Genomic DNA, 12,817 nt, shown 5'->3' with positions numbered 1-12,817 from the left:
GTGGAAGTCAGATTTGCACATTCTTTCCCAACGGATTACACCCACATCTGCTCAATTTATTCTGCACAGCATTTCCTCCTTCAGGTACAGCAACCAAAACTGCCTGAAGTGACATAAAGGAGGATCCATCAAAGCCCATACAATCTCAGCAAGACTTTGTTACCTTTGAACTTGAACTCTTTGCAATAAGAGATAATACATTTGTCTTTCTAACTGATGTGCCTAATGTTTTTGCTTCACATGAATGGCAGCATAATGATCCCTGTACTGACTACCCATGTCATGCTCTCTTCTTGCTGCTGCCATCAGGAAGAAGGTACAGGAACCTCAAGACTCACACCACTAGGTTCAGAAGCAGTTATTACCCCTCAGCTATCAGGCTCTTGAATCAATGGGGATAACTTCACTGAACTTCACACCCCATCACTGAAATGTTCCCACAAACTATGGACTCACTTTCAAGGACTCTTCATCTCATGTTCTCAGTATTATTTATTTATTTATTTATTATTATTATTTCTTTCTTTTCACATTTGCGCAGTTTGTTGTCTTTTGCACTCTGGTTATAAGCCCAGTTAGTGTGTTCTTTCATTGATCCTATTATGGTTTCTATTCTATTATGGATTTATTGAGTAGGCCTGTAGGAAAATGAATCACTGAGTTTTAAATAGTGACGTATATGTACTTTGAAAATACTTTTACTTTGAACTTTAACTAATTACTTACTAATTTCTTATTTCTGATACAGAACCTCTCATTCTTTCACACAGCACCCCATCTGACATCCATCGATTATTCCCTTTCTAGACTCTGTATCCTTACAACTCATTACTAAATGAGTTAAGTCGAGAGCTATCCTCTCGGCTGAGTGAAATGCCCATTCACAGAAAACCATGGAAGTTCTTCATTGTCCTGATCAACAGTTATCTCTACTTAATTATCTGTGAAAAAAACATTACTGTTTTGTGGAGCTTGTCATACACGTGTTAACTTACAACAGGGATTATACTTCATTAATTAAAAACACCTTGGGAGATTTTAACATTTAAAAACTGTATAAATGGAAATCTTTCCCTTTTAATGCCAATAATACGTCTTGATTCTTTATTATTTTACTCATACAGGCCTCACTGATTGGCCATTTTTCACAGTAAAGTAAGTTTCATTGGCTCATTAAGTTATCATTGGTGGAAAGGTGCACTTAATATCTGGCCTTATCCACACATTTGGGCTTCTCAAGGATTAGTGCAATATATAAAAAAATACCTCGTGTTACTTCAGATGAAAGGATGTCTCCTAGTTTTAATGTACCTGAGATCAACAAATTCATGGGTCATTTTCTAGAGCCTGGTTAAGTCCTTTTGATTTGTCTCAATTCTGTTCTTCATCCAAACCTCCCAATACCATTATATCTGTGGGATTTTTCCCCTTCCCTTCAGTTCTCATCTCAGCTCCCAGTAGACTCCATGAGGCTGCTAGTTGGTGCTGATCTAGGGATCGTTTATACTTAATCCACTTGGATTAGGCTAGTTGAGCATAGACGGTTGAGGAGTAGCATAAAGGCTTAGATAGGTAGAGGCATAAAAAAGGTGGTTAAGATCTTTTTTTAACCCATAGAAGGGGTATCAAAAACAAGAAGGCATAGTTTTCAGAAGTGAGAAAGGAGCTTTAAATGGGAACTGAGGGATAAGTTTTTTTTTAACACAGAAAATGGTTGATATATAGACCTCTGCTAGAGGATGTAGTAGAATCAATCAAAATTTTTTCATATAAGAGACATTTGGACAGACATTTAAAACACATAGGATGGTATGTAAAGGAAAATAAGATTTGTGTAGATGGGAAAAAATCTCAGAACGAACATAATGGGGCCAAGTGAAATCTTCAGTTTTGCCAGAGCTCCTTGATATCATACTCCATCGAATGTTGCCATTCAGCTGTGGGCAGCTCTGTCACTACACCTTGGGAATTCAGATCTTTGGTCCACATTTGGACCAAAGCTGAGGTCAGGCCTACAGTCAAGTGGTCCTGGAAAATTACAATTAGGCATAACGGAGCATATTATAGTATAGGAAAACAGGAGACTGCGGATTCTGGGAAAAAGGCAAACTGCCAGAGAAATTTAATAGGTCAGACACCGTTTGTGGAGGGAAGTGGACAGTCAAACTTCCAGATTGGGGTCCTTCATCAGACTGAAAAATATAGGAGAAAATGCCAATATAAAGAGGTAAGGGAAATGAGTGGAGCAAGGGCTGGCAAGCAGTAGGGGGAATCAGGCTATGAGATAAAGGTTCCATTGTCTGCAATCCTTTGTTACCTCCAACTATCACCTCTGCCAATAGTTCCACTCTTCCCTCCTCCATCTTTTCTTTCTATCTAGATACAGGCTCTTGACCAAAAACGTTAACTGTCTACTTCCCTTCAGAAATACTATCTGACCTGCTGAGTTCCTCCAGCAGCTTGTTTCCTTTGCTTATTGGTGAGGATGTAGGACTGAACAGCACCGATACAACACATTCCATCTGGTGGAGTTTGTGAATGGACAGACTGGGCAGTAAATAGTTGGAATGCATTTAGCCGGCTTTTTCTTTTACATTTCTTCAGGGAGATGCCAACGTTGTAACAGTGATGAGAAAAGCACTGGTATTGGATTGGAGATAGGGCCTGGAATGCAGGTCTTCATTGCTACAGCACAATGTTGCTTGGTTCCAGAGCCTTTGCTGTAGACAGTGCTTTTTGCCATTTCTTGATATGACATGCAGTGAATCAAACTGGTTGAAAACCACCTTCAAAAATGGTAAAGACAACAGGAAGAAGCTGAGATGGATAATGCACCTGGCACTTCTGACTGAACAGGGTCATGAATGCATAAGCTTGACATTAGTACTCATGTGCTAAGTTGTTCCATTGTCCACCATCAGACTATAGAGTTTTGATCTGATCTTGTACTCCATTTGTAGGACTGATAAATTCTATGAACTGATGATTCACACAAATATAATCTGGTGTTGTAACTTCACCAAGCAGGCACCTCATCTATATGTGCACGTAATGCAGCTCCAAACACGCTCTTCTGTACAACCCACTGAATCAGGGTGATCTTTTGGCTTGACAATAATGTAGAATGAAGGAAACTCCAGGCCATGAGGTTACAGGCTATGGCTGACGACATCGCTCTTGCTGCTTTTGGTTCACAGCATCTCACAGATGTCCAGTTTTGATCAGTCAGATGTGGTCTGAGTCAACTCCATGTACAGGTGTGAAATGCTACTCAACACAGTGCAGACATGAAGTGAAAAGTTGTCTCCACAAACTGCCATTGTCACTCCTACTTTTGCTGTTGTCAACAAATGCAAATCCACCTGCAGATTGGGAGGATGAGACCAAGTAGGTTTATTCTATGTGTTGGTTCACTCACTAATTGCTGCCACCCCAGTTTGTCTTTTAGGACATGATGACATCAGTTGTGTTTAATGATGCCAAGCCACTCTCAGTGATAGTCATTGAAGACCTCCATGCATTCTGTTTCCTTGTCACCTTCAGTGTTTCTTCTAAGTGTTTTCAAAATAATGACATTGATGCATCAGCTGACTTTGGTTGGTAGGTGGTAATCAGAAGGAGGGTTCCTTGACAATATATAAGCTGATGTCAAGAGACTTCATGGAATTGGGTCAATGCTGAGAACTCCCTGAGGTGATCCTTCCTTCCTGTACACTGCTGCCTTTGGCGCATGTGTTCTGCCACAGGATCAGGATGTGCAAATAACTGTGATGGAGGATATTGACAGAGGGAGGATGATAGATTAACATAAAGCCAGATCCACACCTTCCTCAGTTCAGATGCAACTAAACCCTGATGTATGATGGTTTCCGGAACACCATGGCTGGACACAAATCTCTGTTCTGAACATGCGTCATTGCAAAATCTGCTGTCCATATTTCAATTTCTTGCTTTCTTCATCCATTATGCCTGCTTCTGTTCACACACATTGCTTTTACAGTGCATTGGTTTGAAAATCTTCATCTTGGGCTCTCCATGCCCTCATACTCTCTTTTCTCTAACTCTCTGTTAACTCCTCAAGCCCTACAAATCTTCTAGATCTCCATATTAATCCTGATTTAGTTCTCCACCACTGGGAGTATGCTTTCAGCTGTCTTCTCTCGAAATTCAAGAAATACCTTCCTAAGAGCATCTGTATCCTTAACTCTCTTGATTCTTAAATGCGAAATAATTATTGAGTATAGGAGTAGGGATGTAATGTTAAAATTGTACAAGGCATTGGTAAGGCCAAATTTGGAGTATTGTGTACAGTTCTGGTCACCAAATTATAGGAAAGATATCAACAAAATAGAGAGAGTACAGACAAGATTTACTAGAATGTTACCTGGGTTTCAGCACCTAAATTACAGGGAAAAGCTGAACAAATTAGGTCTTTATTCTTTGGAGCGTAGAAGGTTGAGGGGGGACTTGATAGAGGTATTTAGAATAATGAGGGGGATAGATAGAGTTGACGTGGATAGGCTTTTTCCATTGAGAGTAGGGGAGATTCAAACAAGAGGACATGATTTGAGAGTTAGGGGGCAAAAGTTTAAGGGTAACATGAGGGGGAATTTCTTTACTCAGAGAGTGGTAGCTGTGTGGAACGAGCTTCCAGTAGAAGTGGTAGAGGCAGGTTCGGTATTGTCATTTAAAGTAAAATTGGATAGGTACATGGACAGGAAAGGAATGGAGGGTTATGGGCTGAGTGTGGGCCAGTGGGACTAGAAGTGAGTGTAAGCATCGGCACGGACTAGAAGGGCCGAGATGGCTTGTTTCCATACTGTAATTGTTATATGGTTATAAAATCATCAATTGCTGATTTAGTTACATAATTTGTTGAATTCTTTCCAGAATCATAACAAAAAATAATGGAACCAAATGGGGTATTAACTTCAGAGGGCACCAAGGATATGAGGTTACTGAAGGCGTTAACATATGAGGAGGGTTTGGCAGCTTTGGGTCTGTACTCACTGGAATTTAGAAGAATGCGTGGGGATCTCATTGAAACCTACCAGATGTTGAAAGGTCAAGATAGGGTGGACATGGAGAGGATGTTTCCTATCATGGGGGTGCCCAGAAGTAGAGGGCATGGCCTCAAAATTGAGGGGTGACCATTTAGAACAGAGGTAAGGAGGAATTTTTTAGTCGGAGGGTAGTGAATCTGTGGAATGCTCTGCCACACACTGCAGGGGGAGGCCAAGTACATGGGTATATTTAAGGTGGAAATTGATAGTTTCCTGATCAGACAGGGCATCAAAGTATATGGTGAGAAGGCGGCTATATAGGGTTGAGTGGACTATGGGATCAGCCATGATGGAATGGCGAAGCAGACTTGATGGGCCGAATGGCCAAATTCTGCTTCTATGTCATGGTCTAATGGTCTTATATGTCACTGAAGTTCCATGTAGGTAAGACAATTATGGACAGTACATTGCTTTCCTATGCACACTTTTCAATTAGTTTGGTTTCAAATGCCATCCAACAAGATTCAAGGTTCCTTGTACTGCTTTTGTTTCTTTGTAGTCTAGTTTTTAAAGACTTCTCTATTCTGGAAAAAACGACTATGGCTATCCTCCTTATCCATGTTCCTCATGATTTTATATACCTGTATAAGGTAATTCCTTGACCTCCTGAGCTCTAGGGATATAAGTTGCAACCTATCTTAGTGATCTTCTTGACTCCAGAAATCTCTAGGTGCTGAGAAAAGCTACTTGCAGATATTCATTTCAACGCTTTGAGTAAGGACTGAAGAGGTATGTTGAGGTTTAGTCATAGTCTGAAAAGCTGCCACAGCACATACATACTGTAAGCCTGATATTAGCTAAGATTTATCTTTGCCTTTACTCATTTTTGCTTCCTCTTGATTACTCAATATTTTACTTTGTTCCCAATTTCCATTTTAAAATAATATGCAGCTCTTAAATGGCAAGTGTTTACACTTCATCTTGCCTTCAAAAAAAGCTCGTGAAATATAACACTGCACTGTTGACCCACATACCTTATGTACATCTCCTCTCGATTAATATCCTTGTAGAAATTCTGTAGACACAAACAAAAAGCATTTCTTTACTTAAACAACACACAAAAATAGTATCTAAATGGGTGATTGATTGACCATCAATCAATCTTTGTAGTGGACCCAAAGATCTTCTGTGTTCTAGACACTGACCCCGAAATGTTCCAGGAGAATTCTGTCACCCACCATGACCTGTTTTAAGATGAGATCTGGAGATAATGAAAGCAATCTATTACTTTCAATATGCCTTTTTATATGACACTGAACCTGAACACTTCACCTCTTGCTATGGACAGAGATGTTGAATGAGCAGGAGAGGAGGGAGGTGAATAAGCAACTTCAACCACTGAGTGTTGCTCTGGAAAGAGCAATGAGCAGTCAATGTTATAGGTCAAGATTCCTAACTTGACTAATATTGAACTCTTTAAGGTTCCATGTCTAAAGCATTCATTTTCTTGATAGTGGCCCCAATGTCACTGAGTGCTTCATGTCAGCACTCAATCAACAGACCTTCATGTGCTGCAGGCAATGTTCTTTCAGTTCACAAGTCGCAGACGAGAGTAGCCTCAGTGTAACTGATTAGTGTGGGGGGGGGGGGGTGCTGTTGAACAACAAATAAGTTGTAGTGCTGATAAAAATGGTTTGCTAACCTCTAGGTGCGTCAGATTTGATCTAGATTAATTTATGCCTTGAGGTTGAGTTGTGTTGGACTCATAGACTAATAACTAGGTAGTGTAGTTATGCCCAGCAGACTGCAGTCTGGCCAGCTCAGATTTACTGAAATTTGGTTCTTAGTGAGAACCCAACAGTGAAATAAAACCAGTTTACAGGCTAAAGTTTGTGATTTTTTTGCTCATACCTGACTGTTGATCTTGGAATTTAATGAATCTGAAGATAAGAACTCATGAGCCACTGGAGCAACATTCCTTCACTGTTGGGAATTTCACTCTTCACTTCAATTCCTTATCAATATAACATGTTTGACAAAATGTAACTTTTACATTAGTCTCCAAATCTCTTCTGAATTGAGTTCTTACAAAGTATTAATTACCTGGACTATAATCCCTCTTTTGTTAAATTATACAAGTTAACTAGAAGCCATTTTGACAATCTTCATCAATCCCTCAACATAAACCCAAGGAAGTGACCAAAATCTTACAAGATAATAGCCAATCTTTGCAGGGATGTTCTTAGGCAATTTTGTTTACTTTCTTGCCTACCACAATGTTTCTCTTGTGCTCTCAGAGGGCAGGGGTTCCTAATCTTTTTTTATACCATGGACCCCTACCATCAACCAGTCCCAAAGATGGGAACCCCTAGTAGAATCATACAGCGTGGAAACTGGTTATTCAGCCTCCTAAGTCTGCAGTGACCATCCCTGAAGGCTCAGTTCACCTCTGCCTGCCAAAACTCAACACACCCTTGGAGAGTGCCATATTATCTTCTGTAGTAGAGGATAACATCTGAAAATTCCCGGTAGATCATGTCCCACTTTCAGAACATGTATCATATCTTAATATTTTGTCCTGTTCTGAAGAAAACACAAGCCTGAATTTTTGCATTGTGCCTCAAATGAAAAACGTCCCAAAGCCCAGCACCAAAACAGTCACTGAGTAAAAGAAGGGGTAATTAGAGAAGAGGGACATAAAAGACTCCAGATACTATAATCTGGAATAGCAAGCAATATGCTGGAGGAGCTCAATGAGTTGACAGCATCTTTTCAGTTTGAGAGTATGCATCAAGACTGAAAGTGCAGAGAGAAAATAGCCAGAATAAAAAGCAGAGGATGAAGAGTGAGAGAAGAGCCTGAGGTGCATAGAGCCCAAAGAGTGGTAACGGATGATGGGTAGATGAAGCCAAGTGGGAAAGGGGTACAGGTGAAGTTGGAAGACAGAGGCAGGTAAGGGATTGGTGGAAGTAGACAAAGATAAAGAAATGGTCAGAAGGACCCTCATTGGTGGTGGGGAGATGGAGGTTCAGGAGCGGAGAGGGTGGAGGTGGAAACAGCCACTGGAAATAATAAATGAGAATATCACTGCCTTTAAATAATTAGGGAAGTTATTATAAAGCTAAATCACATGGACAGACAAAGCAGTATTGCAGAGAAAGAATCTATGGAGCTTCAGGAGGGAAGGACAAGTCTTGGTGAGAAAAAGAGAGAGATGGAAATGGCAGAGTGAAAGGTATTAAGCAGACAAGCTGAAGAAGAGCTCAGCATACGTACCAGCAGGTTGACAGTGCAGCTCATGCGGTTTCCCTTGCTCTCATCTGTCATCACCAATCTGTAATCGAGTAGTTTCTCCAGAAGACTTTTTACCAGGCTGACAAAGTGTTGCACTGACTTTGCAATTTTCGGATGTTTTGAAGCACATTCAAGAAGGCTGAAGAAAAGAATTACAAAGTCACAGATGGTCATTAGAGATTAATGGAAACAAGCCTTACATGCCACTGAGTCTGTTCTGACTGTCTTTTACATTTACGCCAATTTATTTCAAGCTAATTCCAATTTATTCTCCTCACATTCTGGTCAAACCACTTCACAATCTCCCACCCAAATTTGGAGAGATTTATAGCAGCTGATTAAGCTTCCAATATCCACATCTTTGGGATGAAAGAGGAAACCCTTGCAATCAGAGTTAGAACATGCAAACTCCACACCAACAGTACCAGAGATCAGATCGAACCCCAGTTACTGAAGGTGTGGGGCAGCAGCTCTGTTGGTGCTGTTAAAGCACAGAGTGGCTATCTGTTATCTGCTATCATAAAATAAGCTTACATTTTTATATTTTTATAGGACTGTTCTGAGGCAAATTCAAAATACATACAGAGAATGGTGAGGTCTAGTCCGGCAGCAATTTCTGTCCTTCCCCAGGGCTGCAGCAGGTGTAGGCATTGTGTTGACTTGACCTAACACTGGCAAAGAGTCAGAACCACTGTAGAGAATACAGCACCTATTGGGATGTGCATGGACACCAACCAAGCACATAAACAACCCTCCAGGAGCCAAGTACACAATGCCAGCCATCTGAAGGAGAAAGGAACTCCAGAATGACCCTTCATCACTATTGACGTTGTCATGGAATATTAACCCAACTTGGTCTTAGCAATTCATCAACATTCTCTGCCTCCACTTACAGACTTCCAAACCTCAAATATTTTCTTCTTTCTATATTGCTACTTAGCTGGGTACTAATAAAAGTTTGGCTCTCTGGCTGTTGGTTGAAACTTGAACTTTTGAGAAGGTTTGCAAAGGAGTCGGTAAAGTCAAAATAAGCCAATAATCTCCCCAGCAAACAACTGGCTGTGACTATCATTCCTAACACTCAGTTTATTTTGAGGACAATCAATTAAACTAAGCATTAGCTGGTTAAGTTTTACAGTCCAGCCCAGCTTTATATTGGGGCAAATCCAAAGTTAAAGAAGCAGAGCATGAAGGAAATGTTGATTCCTAAAACATGAAGCTCAGCAACATCAGCCCCTGAGTCATAATGTTTAACCCATTATCACAGCTTCAGATCATTTTACAACTCGGGGTCTTTGAATAGCTCCCTCTTAGGTAATTAAAATTGCTTCAATTTATAGATTGATCTGGAGCCTCCAGAATATGAAGACATTGTTTTGGATAAATCATTTTTCTTGTTTTTGTTTCTTTTTATTATATTTTTGTTAGTTGTAATAAGGTTAATAATATGAGAAGGCTCTGTAACCATTCCTGTAACAAGGAATTTGCATTACTGTGTCCCAGATACATTGATCAGAGATTGGAAGATGACAGGTCAGCATGGTGGGATGGAGGATTGGAGATGGCAGTATGGAAAATAGGAAGTCAGTGTATGGGAACTTTGGGAAATAGATAAGGGAGCTTGGAAATGGTAAGGGGAAGACCCCAAAGGTCAGGAGGTAGGTTACGTTCAAAAATTAGTAAATTAGAATAGATCCAGTTTATTTATATGCATTCAATTCTGAATTCTTAATCCTCTCCTTAAACTGCATTTTATTCAATAGCCACCTCAGTAGCTTTTCCCACAAGTTCACCTCAAGCCTTCTTCACAGGCTATTGTGTTCACTCCATCATCAGTTAATTCTAAACCCTTTCTCTTTGAAAGCTTTCCAAAATACTGCCTTGTTCTCTGTATTTTTTGGTGCCTCCCTCCCTAACCCCTTTCCTACTAATTTTCTTATTGTTGAATGATCTATAAAAAATACCGGCTGTCTAGTTTTGTTTTATTTCTTGCCGAAATGCCTCAACCCCATGTTGCTTAGCTTGATGCATGTGTCTGTGTCTCTCTTTCTCTATGCCTTCAAATTTCTAAATGAACTAAATCTTACATTGTCTGGAAGAGCTGCATGTATTGTTCATCGCCACATCCACCTTCCACCGCATGATCCAATTTCAAGATGATCTCATCTTCAAACTGTTAAAAATATCATTAGTTACTTGGAATATGCAAGATAACAAAGACTAAAGCAGAAGAACAGTATCTGGGAATACAAGTTTTTGAAAGGAATTCATTCTGACCAGAAAAAATATTTAAACGGTACAAAAATATTTCTCATCAATTTGCATTATATTCTATTGGTTTCTAGTACAATGTTCCCCATATTTCTATGGTATTACACAACTGTTACTTTTGGATTGATTATTGAAGTTTATAAATTCTGGACTCTTTCTACCTCTCTGAGAGAGTTTTATCAAGCAGTGCTTCTACCATATTGATTGGCAGAAAACTCTTAAGTGTGGAACACACACGTTATGTTTTGTAGCTTCAAAAGAAGACCCAGGAATCTAACAATGTGAGTCTAACTTTATGCTTAAGTGAGGCATGCATGTATCATGTGGTAGCATAACATATAATCCTCAATGAATTACGTAAACAAACAAGAATGTTTAATTGAATAATATATACTCAAGTATTACTGAAATATTAAATACAATACACAATAATGCAACAGATAAAAAAGATCATATATCCATCCAGGTGCATCAAATCAATATTATCCTTTGTGTCTTTCTGTGTCCATCACAGGTTCTTCCGATTTCCAATTAATTCCAGAGTGATATCCTGTGATATCCAGATGCTGGATTTACAGTGGCTTGGCTTTTTGGGGTATGCTCATTGTTGGCAAGACCAGCATTAATTTCCCATACCAAAATGCTCCAGAGCAGGTGATGACAAGTCACATTCAGTGACAAAGAAGGAATAGCAACATACTTTTCAAGTCAATGTATTCCACAACTTTGAATTGGATGAAATGTGCAGCTGGGGTTGTTTCCATGTACTTGCTATTTTGTCCCTCTTGGTTGTGAGATTGAGGTATCAAACTTAACATTATTCATCACTGGTTTGAGCCTTTGTTCATCTGTCAGGATCACACTTCATCCAGTTCTGGAAATCATAGGCCTTTCAGGTCACTGATTGTGTGCAAGTGATTACTAACTGGAGCCAAGGCAGGATCTGCAGACTCTGCCACAGTTGGGACATGAGGTGCCTTGTGGGGAGGGGAGGTAGTCTGCAAAGTGGTGAACACCTTCCGACCATGAGACATAGGAGGAGAATTAGGCCATTCAGCCCATCGACTTTGCTTCACCATTTCATCATGGCTGATCCTGGATCCCATTCAACCCTATACACCTGCCCTCTCACCATATCCCTTGGTGTCCCGACCAATCAGGAATCTATCAACTTCTACTTTGAATATACCCACAAACCTGGCCTCCACCGTAGTCTGTTGCAGAGCCTTCCACACTCTTTAGCTAAAAGAATTCCTCCTTATATCTGCTCTAAAACATCACCCTCAATTTTAAGGCTGTGTTCTCTAGTTCTTGATACCTCCACTAGAAGAAACATCCTCTCCACATCCTCCCTATCTAGTCCTTTCAACATACGGTAAGCTTCAATGAGATCCACATGCATTCTTCTAAATTTCAGTGAGTACAGGCCTAATGATGCCAAATGCACTTCATATGTCACCTCCTTCTTTTGTGAATCATCCTTGTGAACCTCCTCTGGACTCTCTCCAATGACACCATGTCCTTTCTGAGATATGGGGCCCAGAACTGTTGACAATACTCCAAGTGTGGCCTGACTAGTGTCTTATAAAGCCTCAGAATTATCTTCTTGCTTTTATATTCTATTCCCCTTGAAATAAATGCCAACATTGCATTTGCCTTCTTTACCATGGACTCAACCTGTAAATTAATCTTCTGCGAGTCTTGCACAAGGACTCCTAAGTACCTTTGCAGCTCTGATGTCTGAATTTTCTCCCCATTTAGATAAGAGTCTGCACTATTGTTCCTTTTACCAAAATGCATTGTCATATATTTCCCAACACTGTATTCCATCTGCCGCTTTTTTGCCCATTTATCCAATTTGTCTAAGTCCTTCTGCAATGACATTGCTCCCTCATTACTACCTACCCCTCCAGCTATCTTTGTATCATCTGCAAACTTTGCCACAAAGCCACCAATTCCATTATTTAAATAATTGACAAACAATGTAAAAGGCAGTGGTCCTAATACTGACCCCTGAGGAATACCACTAGTCACTGCCAGTCAACCATAAGAATGGCCCCTTTATTCCCATTTGCTGTCTCCTGCCTGTCAGCCATTCCTCAATTCATGCCAGTATCTTTCCTGTAACAGCATAGGATTTTATCCTATTAAGCAGCTTCTTGTGAGGCACCTTATCAAATGCCTTCTGAAAATCTAAGTAAGTGACATTCATTGCCTCTCCTTTGTCCACTTTACTTACTACTTCCTCA

The 12,817-nt window shown here is 40.1% G+C and overlaps 1 protein-coding gene across 1 annotated transcript in view; it reads right to left on the bottom strand.

Moving 5' to 3' along the window:
- LOC132405303 (dedicator of cytokinesis protein 2-like) overlaps nucleotides 1-12,817 on the bottom strand; it is a 640,537-nt gene that overhangs the window by 101,044 nt on the left and 526,676 nt on the right. Inside the window, exons 34-36 of the mRNA XM_059989997.1 lie at nucleotides 10,385-10,470; nucleotides 8,280-8,436; nucleotides 6,038-6,078 (exon numbers count right to left, since the gene is read on the bottom strand). Coding sequence (XP_059845980.1) covers nucleotides 6,038-6,078; nucleotides 8,280-8,436; nucleotides 10,385-10,470 — 284 coding nt within the window. The remainder of the gene's footprint in view (nucleotides 1-6,037; nucleotides 6,079-8,279; nucleotides 8,437-10,384; nucleotides 10,471-12,817) is intronic.

This window comes from Hypanus sabinus, chromosome 15, assembly GCF_030144855.1.
Source record: "Hypanus sabinus isolate sHypSab1 chromosome 15, sHypSab1.hap1, whole genome shotgun sequence".
In the NCBI taxonomy this organism is placed as follows: Eukaryota; Metazoa; Chordata; class Chondrichthyes; order Myliobatiformes; family Dasyatidae; genus Hypanus; species Hypanus sabinus.
This window is presented reverse-complemented; position numbering and strand designations above follow the sequence as displayed.